We start from the raw sequence: 21,969 nt of genomic DNA, 5'->3' as shown, positions 1-21,969 counted from the left end.
AGCTAAATTAAATTTTATGAAGAAACGTCGAATGTAAAATTAATTGGAAAGAAGTTAATATCTTGAAACAACTTACTTTTACTACCTACTTGTGTTACTTTTTACCACCTCATGTTTTATTTACTTTAATATTCAAGTAATGACAGTTGATTTACAGCATAGTTGGAATTATGCAAATAGTATATAATGCGTATAAGTAGAGGTGAGTCTTTCTGTGAAATATTCACTGCAAATTGTTATCTTATCAAAAGTGACTCTCAATTAATATTACGTTTTNTCACAAGTGAAGCCAGACATACAATCTTCTAACATCATACAAGTTAGCTGTGATGCAACAGATTTGTTTCAATTTGTAACAATCAATTTCTTCTGATTGAACATTCTATACAGTACCTCCGATCCTCTCTCAGTGATTTTCTCACAACCTAAGATATCAAATAACTCCGTAAGCTCTCCTGATATTTTGTCTAAGCCCTAGTAGTTGATATTTTTGCAATTCTTGATGCCAAGCTACTTCAGATTTTTGAGATTACACAACGTATTCAGACCTTCGTAATGAAACACAGATCAAACCTATTGACATCTATTGCTTCGAGAAAACAGTAGGCGCTTTCTCATATTGACATTTTTTAAGCTTCCTAATTTGTTATGGAAGCTGTGTCTGAGATTAAAACCGCTTCGCGAAAATCGTGAAAAATACAAAACTGTCTACAAACTTGACATGTATAATACATCAGTATATTAACAAAAGATAACCTATTAAGAGACAGTGAACAATTTTGTTAACCTAACTAAAATATTTTTTCTAGGAGACGGAGATAAATAAATGAGCATCGTAAACTATATAATATGCACATTACGGAAGACTCACAATTAAAAGATACAATAAGAGATACTTTGGAAGAATTGTATCCTGATAAAGCAATGTCTGAAACTAGGCACAACTTATTCATCAAGAATTGTTGCGGCTGACTAAGGTAGTAATAGACAATGTTATTGATTCACTTCTTTTGGATTATCCTCAGATGTTATGATAAAAGTACTTTGATCACAATTTGCAGTTGCATAAGAACATGCCCCAACTTTATTCTTAAATCATGGAGAATTGCCAAAACATGCAGTAGTAGTAATGTTTGTGATATTTTTAATAATTTATTAACTATATGTTGGTCTATTTGAATTGATCAATCGTCCTAATAATAAAATTTTTCTTTCATCGCAGGTTCCACCACATAACAGTTCTTCAGAAGGCTGTTGAGCAACACATGTGTTTTGAAAGGAAAAACGTCAAGAATAAATAAGTTGGAAACATATTTGGAAGAAATATCGTTGTTTGGAACATATTCAACTTATTACTAACAATGAAAATATTATGATATGTAGTATTACAAATTGCGCTGAATTAGATTTTATGAAAGAACATTGATAAAAAAATTAATTGGTAAGAAATTAATATCTTTAAATAAATTGTTGCTTTTTACTACAAGATGTTTTATTTGATTTAATATTCAAGTAATGACAATTCATTTACAGTGTAGCTGAAATTATACAAATAGTATATAATTGATAAAAAGAGAGGTGAATATTTTTGTGAAATGTTTACTACATACTGTTATCTCACTAAAGGTGATTCTCATTTAACATTACTCTTTTTACATATCCAAGGATTCTCACAAGTCAAGTACACACACTGTACACAGTACAGTAGTTTACACTGTCTCTTGAAAGAAACAACGTCCTAAAGAAAACAAGTTGGCAACATATTTGGAAGAAATATAATCTTTCTTTCAGACATGTTAAACTTATTTGTAACGATGAAAATATTATGATATGTGGTATTATAAATTGAGCTGGAGTACATTTTATGGAGAAACGTCGAGAAAAAAAAATTAATTGGTTAGAAATTAATATCTTACACAAAATGTTATTTTTTACTACGTAATATTCTATTTGCTTTAATATTCAAGTAATGACAGTTGATTTGCTGCGTAGTTAAAATTATATAATACAAATAGGGTGCAATACATGCAAATAGAGGTGAATCTTTCTGTGAGGTATTTACTACACATTGTAATCTTACTAAATGTGACTCACAATTAACATTTTTGTATTTCCAAGGATTCTCACAACCCAGACATACTTCTAACATCATACACGTTAGCTTGAAGACAGCAGATTTGTTGTAATTTGTAATCATCAATTTCTTCTGATTAAATATTCTATACAGTGTTTCTCCAATCCTCTCTCAGTAACTTTCTCACAGCCTGAGATGTCAAATAACTCCGGAAGCTTTGCTGATATTTTGTCTAAGCCCTAAGCGTCGACATTTTTGCAATTCTTGATAATAAGCTACTTGAGATTTATGAGATTACTTAGGTTACTCGTAACTTTGTAAGGCAGGTCAAACCCATTGACATCTATTGCTTCGAGAATGCAATATGGTTCATATGTAATACGTAAAAAATGAAATACTATGCTTACTTGAAACTACCCAAAAATTGGAATCTTTAAATCTCGCTCTGCCTCTGCGATGCACAATAAAAAAATTTACCGCTCCCCCCCGTCCCTCGAACTTACCGACTCCCGAAAATATATCGACCCTGAAAACTTACCGACCCCTGAGAAACTTATATTACCTACTATTGAATAGTTATTACTGTGTTACCCACTCTTACCGACAATAACTGATACAGCGAAATTTTAACATTGAATGGCAGTGTCGCTCTCTCATATTGACATTTCTGGAGTGTCCTAATTTGTTATGGACGATGTGTCTGAGATTGAAACTGCCTCGCGAAAATCATGAAAAATACAAAACTATCTACAAACTAGACACGTGTATTACGTCAGTATATTAACAATCGACGTATTTCTTTGGTCTTATGATCTTGCAAAATAAATGTGCAAAAGGTTTGTAATAGAAAATAGCCGATTGCTGGAATATATATTGAATTGAGCTAAAAGAATCGTAACGACAGATACAATAACCAACAAAGTTCTATGCGCAACACCTACTATTTGACTATTTTAAATTTAATATATTTTAGATATGTGTTTAATTAAGCTACAGATATATAATCTAAACACATACACATGTATGAAAAATATAAATCTAAATAGCAGGTAACAATATAAGTTCTTGTTTTTTTTTGTTCATTTAATGGGTTGATTCCAGCTAACCATCAACATTCACAACGAAATACAATATCTACGGCCATAAGGTTTTCCTCTATGTCTGATAGAATTAAGAAGGACTTTACTATCAGGCCAGTCAGTCACAGGAGATCGCAACAATCATGGCGTTTGAACCAAGCCATGAAGGTAAAGCGCACTCAAATACCCGCGAATCGGTGCAAAGTCATCTTGCTTCGCTACAACGGCAGGCCGCGTGTTGCCGTTGCGACGTTGTTCAAATTAAATTGAGAGGTCCTACCCGGTGCATTCTCTAAACATCGCCCCATCTGATCTTCACATATTCAGATCGATGCAGCGCGGTCTATCTGATACACAATGTGGTTCCGCAATGCTAAGGAAGTGCGAAATGGGTCGATGAATTGATCGCCTCAAAAAATGTGTCATTTTATCAGCGCGGGATCAAACTCTCTTCCGAAAGATAGCGAAAGGTCGTTGATAACAACAGCCAATATTTGAATTATATGTCGTCTCATTGTTATTTACAAGTAAAAATGGCTTTAATCTCATACGAACTGTTGTACGTAATATTTCTTTGGATCGAATAATCAAAACATATGAATAAGTGAAGTGAAGAAGAACATCGGCGGTTGACAGACGAGAAACTCTAATGGAAATTGAGACGTATTAAAGCACGAACGCACTCGTCCCTATATGGACGCGAAATGGACTTTGCCATGGCAATTAAGAGCGTCTGCCAGCGATAATTTCAAATTTTCCATGGTTTCTTTTTCCCCGGCACGTTTCCACGAGCACTCTTGTCCCTTGGAGTATCAATCTGCTAATTATGTTCATCTGATATATGGAGCCAGCCCGATGGATGACGAATGCTCACTCGATTAGGCGCACGCGATGCAATCCCGAAATAGGACGAACGTACTCACATACAACGTTAAACCGCACGTACCCCAAATCGCGCGATTCGGAGCGGTGCTTAAAAACCAAATTCAAGATACGATGTTTTACGCGCATACATCTGAAATATCGTATGCCGCAACACTTGATTGATAAGGTGGACAATAATAATTGCAAGACAGCTCGGAAGGACCGAGAGCCAATAAAAGTACCACGAGTGATCTGATAAAAGCGTAATAAGCGCTTCTCTCACGACATATTGTCATTATTAGAGAGAGAAAGAGAAATTCGTACCTTTTTTTTCCTCTTTTCTGCGCGCTCAAAGAGCTGATGTATTTCTTTTTTAAGCAAACGCAGACGTAATTCGTACGTGCAACATTTTTTTCGAGAAAAAGTATTTCACTTGTGTTACCCAATTCATATCACGGTATAATCTCGGCGGCCCGTTTATGATTTACCGCCGTCAGACGTTCCAAACGGCGGATTATTAACGTGCGCGAGATCCGGCGCTGACATTTTCGCAGAATCGGTTCGATATCCAGATGAACGATTCCGAAGTGCGGATGACGGAGGCGCTAGAACAAGTTTTCTTCATGCGCCATTACCGTCCGCTGCGTCCGTATATAATCGGATGTGTCATAGGTCAAGCCGATGAGATACCAGTTCGCAGGCCCCGGCGTGCAGTCAACGGCGCGTTCTTCGGTCGAGACGCCGAGTTTTCTGTCGTCGGAACGGATTCGCCGTCATACGAGTCCCACGAAAAATCGCCAGGTCAGTTCCCGACAGCCGCCGCTTCAGCTGTCCTCAGGTAAGGATCCCTTGATAGCGGTACTCGCGTCGACGCGTCTGCATGAGTACGTGCATTGTCCGTGAGGACGCGCGTATTTATGTTCGCATGCTATGCTCTATATGCCTATGTGTGGTTCCCGAACTTGATTGCACAGCTGATTGCGGAGCCAAATCGAGAACGGAGTAGAAAAGAGGGAAGGGACAGTGCGTGAAGTCTCGTAATGATCATTTAGCGACGATTGACCGAGTGCTCGGTAAAGAGAGTTTGTGTGAGAGAGAGGAAGATAAAGAATGGGAGCGGCCTGAGGTTGAATTTTTCGCGGCGGTTGATTGAGTTTTTCACACGATAAACGGCGAGCATCGCGTATACCGTTAAGCCGAGGCGAATCCTGCGGACGACGAGATGACATTGGGTGTGTACACGAAGCAGGTTTGATTTTCGCGCGATGCGTGTCGTACAATCGATCGATTCTCGGCCGAAACAAATCCGCGAATGTTCATCCGCGCCGGTCGTGGATTTCACCGGATTTCGTCGAGACTCGGTTATCGCGGGTGAAAGTGCGAAAAGTGCGGACGTGGAGGAATTGTCTCATGCCGGCCGATTAATCGTGATGAATTGATTTGGACCGAAGTATTCGAGCGATTTGACAGAACGCTCGGAGTACAAGTGCATATAGCCTCGACATTAATCACGAAGCAGAATCGCTGCCATTCTCGCGGTATGACCTCCCTTATCGGTTCGCCGATGCAGCTCGTGTTTTTTTCACTGACATATGGCTCCGTTTACGTTTGCCGAAGGGAGCACGTGTTTTTCAAGCGGACTGGTGTCATAAGCGATAATCTAGTCTTCACTGGCCGCGATGGCAACCGTCCGTAGATACGAACGGTGCATTTTGCATTTAGCGCAGCGAGTCGTCGGAAAGACAACGAGAGACGGAGCTCGTGCGAGATAACCGATCGCTACGCTGTCAATCGAAATAATACGCAAATTATTTCGGGTAACGCAGATAGTGCAAAGAGAAACATATATTTATATAAATCGAGCGATTGTTGTATCGTATAATTGCGAGCGATTCTAAAACGCGCGATAGTAGAACGGCCGAAGAGACGTATAAAACGGCGACGCTGAGTGTAATCGTACATTCAACCGTATACTTTATTGCAAGGGATAATTCTTGAATCGCTCAGATATGTACTCTTTCCACTGCAACGTGCGTGCGTGATGCTTGTGCTATATCGAAACACGAGATGAAGCTAAATTTAGCGATAATAGTCTTATCGACGCTTGGTGAACGGTGTGCAGCGTTATTTTAGCGAGCTACCATTAATTCAACTGTCAATCGTCAATTACAGCAACTATTTCTGAAATGGCACGATCAAACGCAAAAAGACGACACTCGAATTTGCCGCATTTCGAGTCCGTCGCCAGGATTTCAAGCTTCCCCATCGTTGAGAGCGGCATACACATCGCTGGTAATGTGTATGAAAAGATTAAGGTAGGCTCACATGTTATATTGCGCGTGATAGAGGTGTCGTATTGTTAGATAACAATGGAAATTTCACATATACACAGTAAAAAATAAAATATTAATTTTCATCATTACATGATATTTTTTACCTGTTCCAGAAAGTCCACCCTAAATTTTAAGTCGAAATAACTCATTCGTTATGTATTACTTGTTCATAAATTGAAAATGTCAATGAATTGACACTAATGGAATTGACACATTTTCTTCTGACATATGATATAATTTATTTCGATTTAAATTTTATTCGTAATAGCAATTAAATTGGCATATATCTATAATGTCAAATAGAACAAATGCTATTTTCACTCGAAAGATTATTTATTACTTTTTTTTTAATCATATTCTTAAGATGTCATTAATAACTATACTTGAAATCTTCTTAATTATTTGCCATTTAGTTGATTCAACTAGTATTTTATTTGAAAAATGTGCTTGATGGACTTGAGAACTCTGGAACTTTAGATCTTGAGTCACTTACCATCTTACGTGCTACACCACTGCTATGCTTCACCTACATATGCATTGCCTAAATTTTAAGATGATAATTGTTACTGCAGGTGAATATCGATTTAATACACAATCTTGAGATAACAAACACATATATATTTAATATATATAATATATTAAATCAACTAAACAATTGTATTAAAAGAACTCGAAGTAAGGTTTCACTTTTAAATGATGCACAAAAATGTTAAGTTACTAAATTGATATAACATATAAAAATATCACGAAAATGGTCAGCTGTATATTAATTTTACATTTAAATAATGATTAAAAATTATTAGTACACACCAGAAAATTTTAATATTTGGACACAAGTTTTTTTATTGTGTAATCTAAGATAAATGCAGAATTTCTTTAAAGAACGATTAATAGTGCGATGAAAAATATGGATTCTTCTGTGAATAATATATTAAATGTAATGTGTTTCTTCTGTGCAATATTTAATCATAATGGGAGAAACGAGGACGGTTCTCTTGGAAAATCTATCCATGTCACGAAGACAGAATCCATTGTGCGATGCTTAATTGTCATCACTTGTTCCTGTACAGCGTTCGAATTCCTTAATGAACTGGAGCCTGGGTACGGCGGAGCAGTCATTAGCGATTGCAACGGCGACAGCGAAGCCAGCTTTTTTCGCGCTCAACGGGCCAATTGCGACGATCGATCAGCTGCTGTGCAAAGGTATCGACATTGTCGAGGAGAGAGTGCCAGCGGTGCATCTTCCTCCTTACGTTGTAAGTTTACGAATCTTTTTACTTCACCGGATAATATTCTTGTTATTTTTCCGTGTACAATGTCATTATTAATTTCGGTCAACATTATGAAAGTCCCCGATCGCGAAAGGAAGTGCAGTTGAATTTAAAATACCGAACTCAGAATTTTAGGGATATTCACGGGAAAGAACTCTTCAACAGTTCTTGCTGTAGAATAGGGACTAGATAAAAACTCGGTGACAAAAAATGATATTTCTGTTACCACGACTGAGAACATTCGTGTGAACATTCAGTTATATTAAAATTTGGTTCAGACAACTGTGAATTGACTGAATAAAAACCTTCTACAAGAATATTTTTACACGGAGAAGAAAATTCTTTCGAATTTAATAAAATTTCTTTAATTGAAACAAATGTATCTTTTAGAATTGAGCGAATAAATGAATGTTTGATTCAAAAAGGATCGTTTGATTTCTCATTCAATAAATATCTTCATATCAAATATTAAATATTAAAGCGAATAAATAAATGTTTGATTCAAAAAGAATCGTTTGATTTCTCAAGCAATAAATATCTTCGTATCAAATAATATATTTCATTAATATTTTCATCCAAACATTAGAATGGTTGTCACAAGCAATAAAATGTTTGAAAGTGATAACTATGCTAGAAAAATATTAAAGAACTTCTTTTTGTTTCAGTGAAACAATATTTAATATATAATGAAATTAGTTGTTTTTTTTTTTTGAAAACCAAACATTTTCTCTAAATAATAATTTTTTTTTCTATCAAACATGATTTACTCTAGTGAAACAATAATATTTTTATTCAAACAAAATGATACTTGATGTCATCCAGTGAAAATTAAACATCGAATCGACATCAAATTGACATCAAGTCGACTTGATGTAATTTCAATTGTTTCGACGTCGATTTCATATCGATTCGATGGTTCATTTCTCGTTGGATAAATTATGTTGTTCATATTAAACAAATATAATAAAATAAATAAAAATCGAACAAACACGTATACTAAATCTAAAGGAACCTTTACAACCGAATTTTAATCTGGTCCATAGTTAACGGAAAATTCAGTTACACCAAGGGAATTAATTTTTCCGTTTACACACAAGAACCTGAGAGTGATATTAATTCGACAGGAAAGACTCCAAGAAACATGGAAAAATGATAAAGATCGCTATTTAATCATACAGTGTAACGCGTGAATAGCGGAAGATAGAAGTGATTAGCCAACCTGTAGAAGAAAAAACTGATTAATCTTGTTAACATTATTGCGTGCAAATTAATACAAATTTTCTCTTTCAAGATGTATCTCAACACGCGAGAGTATGTAAATAACAAGATTGTAAGGCCGGTGCTGATGCGTGCCGGAAGTGTCAAGCAAATCGGTAGTCAAGCCGCCGACGCCGCGGCTGACAGATTGGACGGTGCACTAACGGTCGCAGACAAATACGTAGATCGCTATTTGCCGGAGGATCCAGCTGATAAAGTGGACGGTAAGATTGTCGTATGATAACGCGCTCGATCAAATTCATAATTTGAGATATAAGACGACATAACGCTAAGGTTTTCCTTTGCGATTTTGGATTTGAATTGAATTTGGACATAAATGGACCAGTTTAAAATATTACAAAACGTCGCCAATTCTCCTGCCGTGTTGCATAAGAAACAAGTAATAAACGACACAACAGCGGAGTGCGATATTAACGAGCGATAAATTATGGCAGGCCGTCGTTACACTGAGAAAAAAAAAGTAGTTAAAAATATATTTGTGGGCTATAGGATTTATTTCACAGAAATAAGATTTATTCTTGCGAAATAACGTTTATTTCTATAAAATAAGATCCATCTATGTGATGTAAGGTTTATTTTACAGAAATAAATTCTGAAATACTTTTTTCTCAGCGTAACAAGCGTGTTCATGTGGTGTGATTGAGCAACAGACTTTTCAGAGATCAGCCCCGCTGAACCCGCGAGCAAAACGACACGGACGATCAAGCACGGCGCGAGATTCTCGCGAAAACTGCAAAAAAGATTGACACGACGCACTTTGGCCGAAGCGCGCGCGCTCAAAGAGCAAGGAACGGAGTGCATCCACGTTCTTCTGTATGTGATAGAATTGGTAAGTTTAATCGATTGGAATTTTCTTTGCCTATTTCTCTAGTATTTTTTTCAAATTTGCGGACATGTGTGAATAATAGAAAACCTATGCAAACTATTATCATGTCATATTATTATTGTTATTATTAATAACATTATATATTATTAATATATCATATTATTAATTAGTTCCTTACACTGAAAGAAGAAAATACAACATTCAAGTAAATATTTTCTAAGAAGTATATATAATATATATATATATTCTTTTTTGGAATTTTTACTTGTAGATTAAGTATATATCACTTCAATGTAGCACACTGAAAAAAAGTACTACATTTAAGTAATATTTATTTAATCTAATTAAAATAATTATTTCTACAGTTTTCAGTGCTTCAAAGAAAACCGTTTTTTTCCCCATTTTTCCGCAAATTTTTTGGTTTCTCACCTTCTTTATGAGAACAGAGTAATGTGATAGTTTTTAACCGAACACATGAGAATTTTTGTATCATAGGGGCAGAAACCGAAGATATCCGTGGAAAAATTGAGTAAAATTAGATAAAAACGGGTTTCCGAAACCTATAAATTATTATATAAATATTCTAATACTCCTTAGCAAATATTTACTTGAATGTAGCATTTTTTTCCTTCAGTCTAATGCTTATGTGCTTACATCCTGTATGATTAGTTATATAAAAAAGCTGTAGTACTTCTTTCAATGAATTTCGTAACGTATTTCATATCCAATAGAAAAATGTATCTCCTAAGAATGACTAAGAAACAAATTTTTCTACACGCGGAATACGTCTCGAAATTTATAAAAAAGAAAATTTTGTAACCTCTTTGTAACTAATCATATGTGTATTACATGCTGATATTTTTTACGCAGCCGATATTATGTTTCACCAATTATTTCTACGCATCCGGGACTATGTAAATATAATAACTAGACGGAAAAATATAGCTCGCCAGAAATAATCGTTATGGAATCGACTACGGAAATGTTACTGCGCAAAGCGTCCGTTATATTAATAACTTGTATTAATCGATGAACCATTCGATAACACAGTAACAACAAACATTCAAGAAGAGCGTGATACTTAAATGTTAAGTTCATGCTGACCCATCAGAAAGCAGATGTCTCTAAGTACGCGATGTATTTTTCTATAAATTTTTCTACAGCGGCGGAATCGGTTTAATTTAACCACACATGAAGTATTAGAATTCGCACTTAGACCAAAGGAAAAGCTGACCTCAGTCTCTGACTCTAGTCGTGCAAAACAGCTATTATGCAACGTTCGCACTCTATAATCTCGTAACTTTGATCCTACAAGGTCTGCATCTATTTCGATGTTTATAAAATAGAATAAAATCAGCTTTATTATGTTCTAGGATAGATCCTGTAAGAGCAACAAAAGGTAAAATATAACATGTAGATATAAGACAATCGCGCAGGAAAAGGAAAAATAAAGAATATAGTTGACAAAAGGATAATCATATAATGTAAAGCATGAGATGAGAATGATGACTATTTATCAATGTTTTGTAAATAAAGATAATGGCTGCGCTCAATAGAAAAAGCAGCTAGTAAACTCTTTTCACTGAGGAGGTGTCAGTAAGCATGATACCTAGGTTTTTAACTTTTCTAGATCTGATCTTTTCTTGATCTGAATATTATTGACAGTTATTCTAAGTGCGCAACCGGATACGTAGGTTGGCGTATCTAGCAAAGCCAAAAATTATACTATTAGTTTTGGAAGCGTCGAGTAGCAATGTGTTGCAGGCGGTCCACTTACAAACAACAGAGACACCATCATAGTGCTTATCATAATGCGATATATATAAATATTGCGATAAAAAGTTGATTATTTTTAATCAACTTGTCAAACCGAACAGGTTAATCAACAATTAGTCGATTTGGCGAAACTCTTGGCGATTTTTATGCAGAAAAATCTTTGCTACGGAATACATGTGCGCAGTTCTAGCGGAAAATGATTAAACCAAATCAGCCGGTCACTTTTGCCGTAACGCATGCACAGCACTAACATAATTCGCGCTCATCGGTCGACCTTACGTTCTACTTATTGTTTGTCGTGCGTAGCTAGCCACAGACCCAAAACTGGCGCTGCAGAAAGCCAAGGAGCTGTGGGCTACGTTGAGCTTACCCGAACCTGAAAATCAGGCGCGTCCAGCCACGTTGGAGCAATTGCTGGTGCTGTTGACGCGTGAATCGGCACGGCGTGTAGTGCACCTGGTGAATGGTGCGTCGGCATTGGCGGCCAAGACCCCGCGTCGTTTAGGTCATCTGTTCGTCAGGCTCTCTGACCAACTACTTGCCGTCGCAGATGCCACGTTGAAGGTTACAACAATTTTCACCCGTTCACCCGTGCGCCATTCGATCGAAGAGGGAGCGATAACCTCTCGACATTACGGCGAAAGCCGCGCACTTTCTCCCGACTTTTCTAGCGATGCATTACTCGAACAAAAAGAATGACGTTGATTTGAAAGCAAATATGATTCCCACGTATATCTTGCTGCATTGGAGAAAAATGCTTAAAAATTTAATAAAGTTTATTTCACAGAAATAAATTTTTTTATTGCGATCCATTTTCATTCTTGAGCACACTGGGAAGGAAGTACTTAAACATTTATTTCTGAAAGGTATGAGGTTTATTTCCGGAAGAAATAATGTTTCTTAAATTTTTCTGTGAAATAACCCTTATATCCCAGAAATAAATGTTAAGTATTTTCTTGTCAGTGTATAATAAGGAAAAAGTATTTAAAGATTCGCTTGTGAGATTTAGCGCAGAGAGAGAGAGAGAGACAAGATTTATTTCTGTGAAATAATTTATATTCTACAGATGAATTTCTAATTGTTTTTTCCTCATTGTGCACACAAAAGACAATAGATCGCGATATCTTGTTCAATTTGACGAACGATGTTGGTTTTATTAAAAAAAGAAAAAATAAAACGAAGAAAAAAAAAGAAAGCATTTTAACGCCTGTGAATGAAGAGGCCTATAAAATGTCTTACACTATATGTACACATTGCTTTCCAGATGACACCACTCATAGGTAAGAGCAAAGTTGTCGCGAAGGAACAAGTATCCGTCATACGCTCCGCAATCGAGAGACTGAATTCGACCACGAATCTATTATTGGTACGCACGCACTCCATCATATCTCCCCGACTATCCTAATATTGACGTCAATTACTAGCGATAAATCGCATTGAGTAACTTTCTCGCGAATTATCAAGACATTCTCTCGGAAATTTTCGTCCTTCCCATGTATGCGCGATAGTAAAACACTTGACTACTTTCCGCAGGAACGACTCGCTGCATTCTTAGCTGGTCGCCCGAACTCTCAGAAGGTATCACGCGTGCAGAACCGCCAGCAAAACCACAACAACCACATGTCGGTGTCGTCCAATCCTCCGATAAATGGTATCGAGTAACCGACGCGAGTCTCGCTTGAAAATTGCTACGCGCGGGTTTCTTCCCTTCCGGTATGGTTTTCGATTACAAGGTCAAAGACACTCTCGGTAGTAGGGAAGAAGCCGTCAAGCCGTCACCGCCGCCGCTCGTCAATTAACGCAGCGCCCATTATCTTTATACGAAGTTTACGATTTTGTATACTCGTTGATACGATAATACAAGGACAGGATATATTTTATCACCGGCACAGTGTACCCGTGCCGCGTTCATTCTTCTCAATTTAGTCATTGGTCAAATTATTGCTTCTACGGTAGTTAAGAGTGTAGGTGAGGAGGAAAAAATAAAGGGCCGTCTTGATTAACCGTAACACTGCGCGAGCCGATGTTCATTCATTTCCTTCTGTTCATCCCTCAAACGCTTGGAACGACGATACGATGTGTACATCACTCGATGAATAAGCGGAAATTTGAGAAAACAATTTTTGCAATTTCTTCGGCTTTTGTAGCAATGATATTTTTTTAGAGCGCGGTGCATCGATGACATGAGATAAGATTACTTACTTTTAGCACGTCGCCAGGAACGTGATCACGCGGTGTGGATTTTAACTCCGAGTCTTCGAAGAGATCGCGAGAAGTTTCATTCTCACTGCATTCTCTTCGGACAGGGAAAGCGGAGAAATCGTATGTAATCATAGAATCTAAGTAAGTTGAACTTCCTGTTTCTCGGGTGAGTAGCGATACGTATGTGACAAATGCAAAATATTAACTGTTTTATTTAAAAAAAATAGCAAGAAAATAATATAATAACATAATATAATGATAATGATATTTGTATACGTTGATTTCAGACAAGTAGGAAACAACAGTTGCATTTGCAACATTTTTGAATGCGCATCATTAATAGCTGTAAATTAACAGTATTATATGGAACAATATCGAAATGTTGCTAATATGTGATGCACGTACATTTATAATAAGAACAATAATTAACATATCGAAATGTACCGAAAATTCCCTATGTTGCAAAGAAATGTTGGACGTCATCCGAAGTCTTCGACAGCCGTTTCTTTCTACGGACCTGAGAGATTTCCGAAAAGCTAATTTAAACGTTCGAATCTACCCTGATTAGAACGAAGTTCATTGGTCAGAGTGAAGTGTGCGGGACTTGGTTTCAAGAAAAACATTATGCGATTACAAGATTAAGTTGTATCTATGAATCGCACCAGTTAGACAAACATGGACTCTGGAATTTAATCGATGAACAGTAACGTAAATGTATGACGACAGATTCGAATTGCCTTTCATTATGTAATGATTGTGAAAACAGATTTGTATCTATCTAATGTATTTTTTCATCGCTTTTTTTTCTTTAATCAATCACTTACCACATATTTTTGATTATGAAATGTCGAGTATGTTGATAAGCAAAAAAATTTTTTATGGAAATATAATATTATCGGGAATATAATTTCATTTAATGGAATATAACATCTCAAATTGTATGTATGTTCTATTTCGACATTTTGATGATCATATTTATTTGCATTAATGAGAGTTTCATTTTTACGTTATGTAAATTCACATAAAAAAAATTTATCCACAATAGAAACATGACACTGATTCCCTACTGAAAAAAATGCCTCAAAAATTAAAATGATTAATTCAATGACAATTAACAATATATTTACATATATCAATGTATATATTTTTACATTGAGAAAATATTTTTGTTTTAAATAAGAAAATAAAAATATTTTCTTAATTTTATATCTTCCCATGAAAGCAATTGTTTATTTTAGTTAAATGAAAGAATTAAATAAATATGTTATCGGTACCACCGAATAAATATTTTTTATTTTCTACATATTTTTTTCTCAGAATAATGATAAATAATCAAAATTAAAGATGTATGATTTAATAATTTGAAAGCAAATCAGAAAGAGGAGAAGAAATTCGAATTTCCTTAGCTAATGAATTTCCAATAATTTTTCTTTAATCGCTTTCTTATATCGCCTCTGCGACGATAACGTGCACGATATGACAGTGTGGACTTTGAACAGCAGGCAGAAACACATGGCCAGCCACGGAGAGGGGTGACGAGAAATTTTGTCCCTTCTTTTCACAGTAGCGTGCGAAAAAATTATAACTTCAATGTGTAACAAGCAGAGAGTGGGAGATATAAATACACGCGTATTAAAATTATTTTTATTATGCTGATCCGAGTAGACGCGTATCTTTCGTATCGTTTAATCATTAATACTTTTTTTCATGAAAATTGCAACTACAATATATTATTCTCAGTTATTTAGAAGAAGAAATTAACTATTTTAACTAACGCGCGAAAGCATTGTACAATTTAATAAATTACAAAATACATCTCTCGATACAGGTTTTTCAAAGACACATTTTCAACGACTCATGCATTATTCCGTAAAATTGACATTCGCGTGCGTTATGCATTCCGCTTCTCTAAAAAGTGTAACGAGTTATCCCACTACAATCGGACGTTTCAATTGCACGAAATGCAATCACAAGTTGACGCTGAAAGTGAATGTTACCATACCGTAACATTATGTTAGTATCGAAATGAGTAGTACGATAAAAATGTATACCTCATACGAGTAAAATAGTTGTTCACCAAAAAATTGAAAAGAGGAACACGTAGGATTAATTAAAATAAACAATTGCTTTCATAAAAAGATAAAAATTAAAAAGAGAAAAATATATATATATATGTTCTCATTTGAAAAAAAAAAAATTTCTCAGTGTCCGCACGCACGGAACAATTCGTCTTAATCGTCCTTCACGTAGCAATTTTTATATGCGGCCAGACCCTTTTTTTCAAGGTCTGACCATGAAAACTACCATGTACGTGAATCTGACCATGTAGACAGCCAAGGAACTACGGACATCGCACTTCGCTCAGTCGTCATTGGCTCGTTTGAACCACGTTCACTGCGCAAGCGATTCGTCACATTATAAGTGTTCATCGAGCGTGACTGGAGGCGGCATTCGTGCGGACGCACCAGACACACTGAAGAACCATCGTCAGCAACGGCTAATCGACGAAGAAGCAACCGCTCGAGCTCGTGAGTATCGTTTCCAGCGACGGAAGTGGTCTTTAAATTCGATCGATCGATGCGCGAATTTATACTGATTAGAATCTTTCAACACGCTGTTTCTCATCCCAACTGTCCGACGCGTTTTCCTCGGCAAACGGAGTTTCACTTCTGGAAATCTGGAGCGACGTCACACGTTTCACACGAATTCTGTGTTCAAGAATGGGTAATTCCCAGTGGAATGAAATAGACGCTAGAAAAGTGAAAAGAAAAAAAAGATATTGATCCATCGGTAGAATAATATTAGAATCGGAGAGTTTTTCGGTCTTATCGTCTGTCATCTTGCTTTTCGTCGGGCTAGCGGTTTCGATTTGTCTGTGAATTTCGAATATACTTTAGTAATTATACTCGAGTAAAAGTGAAGGTTTGCGAAATACTTCGGTCGAAAATTAAACATAGAAATCAGTCTCCGCTTTGCTCGGAGAGAATGAATTGTATCGACACTTCTCGAGAATGTTGTAGACTATCGTTGCTTTCAAATACCTTGATGTTTACAATATATATCTACATTTGCGTGATCATGAAAGGTCATTTTCCCGATTTCGGCTTAGCGTTCTATAGAGTTTCGTAACGAGTCGATCGTTTACATTTATATCGTGTCATTTAATATTGTGCTTTGATTTAGCAATCTAACGCAATAATTACTTACTAAATATTAAGTAGTAACGAACGCTTTTCAAGGGAAATCTGAGAAAGTTCATGCGCGAGGATCGAGTTCATTGATCAGAATTACGTTCATGCACATAGATACACACACATATATATATATAAATTTGGAAATTCTGTTCCATTCTATTCGGAAGAGATTGTATTGTAAAATAATATTCCAAGAGAACGTATTTCCGTTTTACTTTCTTATATTCGTCTATGCGGGATTTGAAAAAACTTTCCAATTCGAAATTTTTCGACCCGATGTTATTCATTTTTTGACTTCACAATATAGCATATTGAAGAAAAAATTTGGTAATAACTGTTAAAATTTGATGATTATTTGTCGACCAAATATTTGATATTGCAATCTAAATAATGCAATTTTGTATACTATATATACAGTACTAATTCCGTATATTATATATTTAGTACACAGAACTAAATTATTTATTCTAATAATATATAATTATAATTATGTAATTATGTAATATATATTCTTACTTTGACCCTGATGGTATTTTAAATTTCCGTTTTAGTATCAAAATAGGTTGTTAAAAGCAGCATTGAAATTCAACTTGTAGAATTAAAAGTTCAAAAGAGAAGTTAAAATATGTCAAGTATCGTCAAAGTAGGATTTTATTTAACCTATAGGCTCTTAAAGATAGTTTGCGTCTAGTAGGCGCAAACTATTTTTAAGAGCATCAAGGTGATATCAAAATTTTATTTTCGGGTTGAAGGAGAAATTTGTACCAAGAAAGCGTCAGTCTTTCTCTAAAAAAAAAAACATACAAATTATCTTTTCCGGCTTGAAGAATGCTCGTAATTATCATTGTAAAATCATCGTCAAATCTTTCAGATACAAATTTTCGAAATACTGTGAGACAATTTTACGGTAAAATATGGCGACCGCAACAACGCAAGTTCCTCATTTGGTGGCCCTGGACCGAGTGATGGGATTACCCATGGTCGAGTTGGCGCTCACAAAATCCGCAGAAACTTATTCCAGAGTAAAGAACTTTCACCGACTAATGTACGGGGCGTTCACTACTATCGAGATGTCTTTGAATACCGCAACGAAGCTGGCGAAGCCCATCGCCATGCCGATCGCGACAAGACTTGGAAACCAAATACATTTCGTCGACGACAAGCTGTGTCGCGGTCTCGATAAAATCGAGGAAAAGGTGCCGCTGGTGAAGGAAAAGCCTGAGCAGGTGCGAAATGAATATATATGTTCTAATCGCGACGAATACTTGATCTCGCTCAACACGCATGTCCGTATCGAACGAATTTTTGAAATTTTGATACCCAAACAGCACAATGTCGAAAATTAAAACGTTTTTAAGGTATCTTTAAAACGTCTGTAAGTAAGACGCTTTGTCTGTAACTTTGCTTTAAGAGGCAAACAAATTGATCTACCATGGTTGATTATTCTTCTAATAAACGACTATGATTGGTCAAATTTACTTACCGTTGACGTCTTCAAGTATGGCTGCAGATAAGAGGGGTTAGAGATGTCTTAAAGAGGTTTTATATCCCGATTTGGAATATCGTGCTATCTGGGTAGAGATTAAAACCGAGAGCAAGAATATAATAATATTAGACGTTGTATCTTTCAGATTGTTCAAGATACGTACATACTTGCTTTTCAAACCATTTCACCCGCGATAATGGGCGTTTCATATATAAATCACATGATTCTCGAGCAAGCGGAGATTTTACGAGACGTCACCTGGAAGAAAACCAACCAAATACTCGATACGTACTATGGTAACACGGCGGTAAAAGGCATAGTCAGCACGGGTGTTCTCATTGATAATCTCCTTGACGATTATTTCCCACCAATAGACGGGGAAGAAATGATAGGTAACTATATACATATTTTTTCATATAAATTTTTTTCATTTTTCGGAACGTTCCAAATTACGTAGATTATTGTAAAAATAATGTACTACGAGCGGATAAAAGTTAATTAAATTCCTGGCTTCTTAACGTTTCTATATATGTCGACACAAAATTCAATCACGATGTAATGAAAGTCGCGTCAGCGAGAAAGTTAGTGAAAGTAAGTAATATGACATGAGAGTTCGTAATTATTTCTTACCAGTTGCTTTCTTATCTTCCGGCCTCTTTACATAATCTATTTTTAATTCATCGTTTGAAATATCTTTTGGCTTCAGCTCAGATTTGGAGATTGATCTAATTGCTGTATTTTATTTATGTCTCGCATACGCAATTTCTCTATTATTAGTCAACGAAGAAAATTTGAAATCAGAACATTATATTGAACTAAACATATAGTTTGTCTCCTCTTAAATGTCGATTTATGCGATTACACTGAAATATATCCGCCTTTAATTGCAAATATGACTATTGTAGATTTAAAAACAGCCGAGGAGGATAAGCTGTTGCGTGTTTTGCAAACGATCGGTTGCCTGACCACTAAAGCAACAAAACGCATATATTCATACGTGATACATCATTTCGGCGTCGTCAAGAAGGATTACTTGGTGCCTTACGTCAACCAATTAGTCGAGTTTCTCTGTCTCACACGGAGTCTTCACGAGGCTAACGAGAAACATATCGAGAAATGTAAGTCCGAAGAAGAGAAAGATTTGACAAACGGAAAGGAAAAGACGAACTGAAAACACAAGTTTTTTTCTTGCAAATTTTCCCGATGCATAGTTTTTATTTATTTTGAATGTTCACATGCGTTAAACGCATTTCTCAATTATAATTGCATAGCATACCGCTAGAAGTCAAATTAACGCGATTTCGCGCGATACTTGCAGATTCTTCGCGGCTGCGAAGGAAATTGAGCTGTGAAAAGCACGCGCAACCTTTGAAATTTCACGTTATTAATAGCAATGCGACATTGACATTATTGAAATCAAAGCTACCGCAAGCCGTTGTACAAATTGAACACCGCATATGGGCGCCGTGTGCGAAGGGAGTTGCTCCTTTAGTTACAAAATTTACAGAAGTGAAAAATATGAGAATCATCGCATATTAGAAATATGTAAAATATTACATGTCGTAACACACTCAGTATTCAATGGGATTCGATCTTCCACTTTTCACTAAACTGCCGATCTTTCACGAACGTTCTAATTTCATCCCGAGATGTCTCGTACGCTAGCGGTAGCTTTAGTTGAAATTATATTATTGTTGTCTGTGTTGGTATTCATTATTACGTGCTAATTTAGCCGAGATACTGGAAAATTATAAAGATTATAAATGAGTCTTCATATCTTATGATCGTAAATTAGAACGGATTAGATATTAACACAGATTACGATAGAACTGCGATTAGATAAAACTTCGAGCGGTAGAAGAAAACATTTTCTTCTCTTTTCTATAGAGCAGGAATGTCGAAAATATATCGTAGGAATATTCTATCTTTAAGACGCCCCTATAATATATATTTTGGACATTCCTGCTATATTCTTTGCTTTCTTTCTTGGAGGATACAGCCGAACGTAGAAACGAAATTTAGGTATCGCGAAACCTGTAATTTCCAAAATAATACTCAATAGTAATGCACGTTCTTTTTCTTTACGTCAATACACATATATTACAGCAGTGTAGTACCTAAGAATTATTGTAAATATATATATTCGGACCTTCATGTAGAATTTCCCGATTGGAAATACGTCTGATTCACTGTGTAAATTTGTGCTCTGATTATTATTGCGTGCAGCATATATATATCCATTATAGTCTCGAATGCAATAATAGCACTCAGTGAGCAAGTACGTCCTCTTTCATAAATGCAAGTGTATATTTATACATTTGTAATATACATCCTTATACATAAATATACGAAACCTATTGTGTCTGGTTAAAAGTTACGTTTATATATTTTGTACTTGATGAGCATATCAGCCTAATAAATATAAAACTGCAATAATTTTCTTTTTCTTTTCTGTCTTTATTATTACTTTATTAGATAACGATGCGTCATGATATATCGTGCACTCGTCGTACACAAAGCTGAAGTAAGTTAAATATTGAGAACAGTAATATTCCGATATTCTCCGTAGAATAATTCACTATTGTTTTCTTGAATCCTTTAACCTTTTTATTCGCCGCAGCCATAACATGCAGCCTTATCTCTGCAACTTGGGTCTCGCTAAGGCAAGAATGTGAATGGACAGTAAAACTTATCTAGACGCGTCTACGCTAATTACGAAACGCATGATTACACCCATTATGTCTCTCATTAGCAATGTATTATTATAGTTTGACGTTTCGGACATTATCGTGCGCAATAAAATTTACGCGTCTACGTTCGGTTAATGAAGACGATTAACGATGCAGCGAGAAGAGAACGCATGTGCGCGACGATAGACAGATATGTCGAAACGGAGACACTAAACAGAGAAGTTGCATCAGATTGAATAAGTGGAAGTCATCGTGGTTTCCAGTCATCGTTCTTCGTAGGGTCATCTCGGTGGACTGCCCACCGCGTTTTGAATGTGTATTTATAGGCAACAAGTAAGTGTGTGACCTCCACGTCACACCGGCAGAACCACATAGCGGGACGTTTCACTGCGCAGAAGCGCAGCCAAATTCATGAACGTACGTATATCACGAAGAACCCAGTTGCAGAAGTGTGTCATACAAGAAGTCATCGAGATAAAGCAGAAAAAAATGTTATGATAAATGTAGCCGAACAGTGATAACGTTAGTTAGTTATTTTACGACGACTTTACAGTAGTAAATTATGGAGCGCTTTTAAAATCAAATGGGAGCGAAATATAACTGATAATGCGGCCGAGCGGATATAACGAATGAGGCAATGTCCGTTGCTGAGAGAAATCATATTATATTAGAAATGTGTATCAGAAGATTTATTTTAAAATCGGAGTTTTATTTTATTTCACGATCCAATTTTTATCGGGCTCTCGAACATTTTATGATTTACAAAGAAGTTTCAGAAGGCTTTTTAAGGCGAATAAATTTCTAATTCTACTTTCATCTCTTTCCTGAAGCGAACCTGCGATTCCGACGTCCCTGTTTCGCTCGCCCCACCTGATGACCACGTTCCCTACTTATGA

General features: G+C 36.0%; 2 protein-coding genes and 1 long non-coding RNA gene across 6 annotated transcripts; all 3 read left to right on the top strand.

Annotated features, from left to right (window-relative positions):
* The first annotated feature begins 275 nt into the window (after positions 1–275).
* Positions 276–1,440, top strand: LOC106749842. The gene is made up of 4 exons (XR_001374884.1): positions 276–445; positions 810–977; positions 1,062–1,131; positions 1,223–1,440. It is a non-coding gene; the product is annotated as an uncharacterized LOC106749842 (long non-coding RNA).
* Positions 1,441–4,679: 3,239 nt separating this feature from the next.
* LOC106749843 (lipid storage droplets surface-binding protein 1) lies at positions 4,680–13,510 on the top strand. 4 transcript variants are annotated; one of them, XM_014629695.1, is made up of 9 exons: positions 4,765–4,855; positions 4,992–5,249; positions 6,190–6,332; positions 7,421–7,606; positions 8,913–9,102; positions 9,550–9,728; positions 11,808–12,065; positions 12,766–12,867; positions 13,035–13,510. In XM_014629695.1, the coding sequence occupies exons 2-9, from the start codon at positions 5,240–5,242 to the stop codon at positions 13,161–13,163; spliced, it is 1,197 nt and encodes a 398-aa protein (XP_014485181.1). In that variant the 5' UTR covers positions 4,765–4,855; positions 4,992–5,239; the 3' UTR covers positions 13,164–13,510. The 4 variants fall into 4 exon arrangements, with proteins under 4 accessions (XP_014485180.1, XP_014485179.1, XP_014485182.1 ...); XM_014629694.1 differs by lacking the exon at positions 4,992–5,249 and having other exon boundaries at positions 4,680–4,855; positions 9,559–9,728; XM_014629693.1 differs by lacking the exon at positions 4,992–5,249 and having other exon boundaries at positions 4,680–4,855.
* Positions 13,511–15,889: 2,379 nt separating this feature from the next.
* LOC106749848 (lipid storage droplets surface-binding protein 2-like) lies at positions 15,890–20,819 on the top strand. The gene is made up of 4 exons (XM_014629706.1): positions 15,890–16,231; positions 17,769–18,123; positions 18,529–18,775; positions 19,289–20,819. The coding sequence occupies exons 2-4, from the start codon at positions 17,812–17,814 to the stop codon at positions 19,552–19,554; spliced, it is 825 nt and encodes a 274-aa protein (XP_014485192.1). The 5' UTR covers positions 15,890–16,231; positions 17,769–17,811; the 3' UTR covers positions 19,555–20,819.
* The last annotated feature ends 1,150 nt before the right edge of the window (positions 20,820–21,969 follow it).

The sequence above is a fragment of the Dinoponera quadriceps genome, unplaced genomic scaffold (genome assembly GCF_001313825.1).
Source record: "Dinoponera quadriceps isolate SergipeBrazil2010 unplaced genomic scaffold, ASM131382v1 scaffold4498, whole genome shotgun sequence".
NCBI lineage: Eukaryota > Metazoa > Arthropoda > Insecta > Hymenoptera > Formicidae > Dinoponera > Dinoponera quadriceps.
Note: the sequence above shows the minus strand (reverse complement) of the source record. Positions and strands in the feature narration are given on the sequence as shown.

Coding starts and splice junctions, on each gene's coding strand:
- LOC106749843 (XM_014629693.1), top strand. CDS start 4,699: ATGAGATACCAGTTCGCAGGCCCCGGCGTGCAGTCAACGGCGCGTTCT. Junction 9,729..11,807: donor TTCTGTATGTGATAGAATTG/GTAAGTTTAATC, acceptor TGTCGTGCGTAG/CTAGCCACAGACCCAAAACT. Junction 12,066..12,765: donor TCGCAGATGCCACGTTGAAG/GTTACAACAATT, acceptor ATTGCTTTCCAG/ATGACACCACTCATAGGTAA.
- LOC106749848 (XM_014629706.1), top strand. CDS start 17,812: ATGGCGACCGCAACAACGCAAGTTCCTCATTTGGTGGCCCTGGACCGA. Junction 18,124..18,528: donor TGAAGGAAAAGCCTGAGCAG/GTGCGAAATGAA, acceptor TGTATCTTTCAG/ATTGTTCAAGATACGTACAT. Junction 18,776..19,288: donor AGACGGGGAAGAAATGATAG/GTAACTATATAC, acceptor TGACTATTGTAG/ATTTAAAAACAGCCGAGGAG.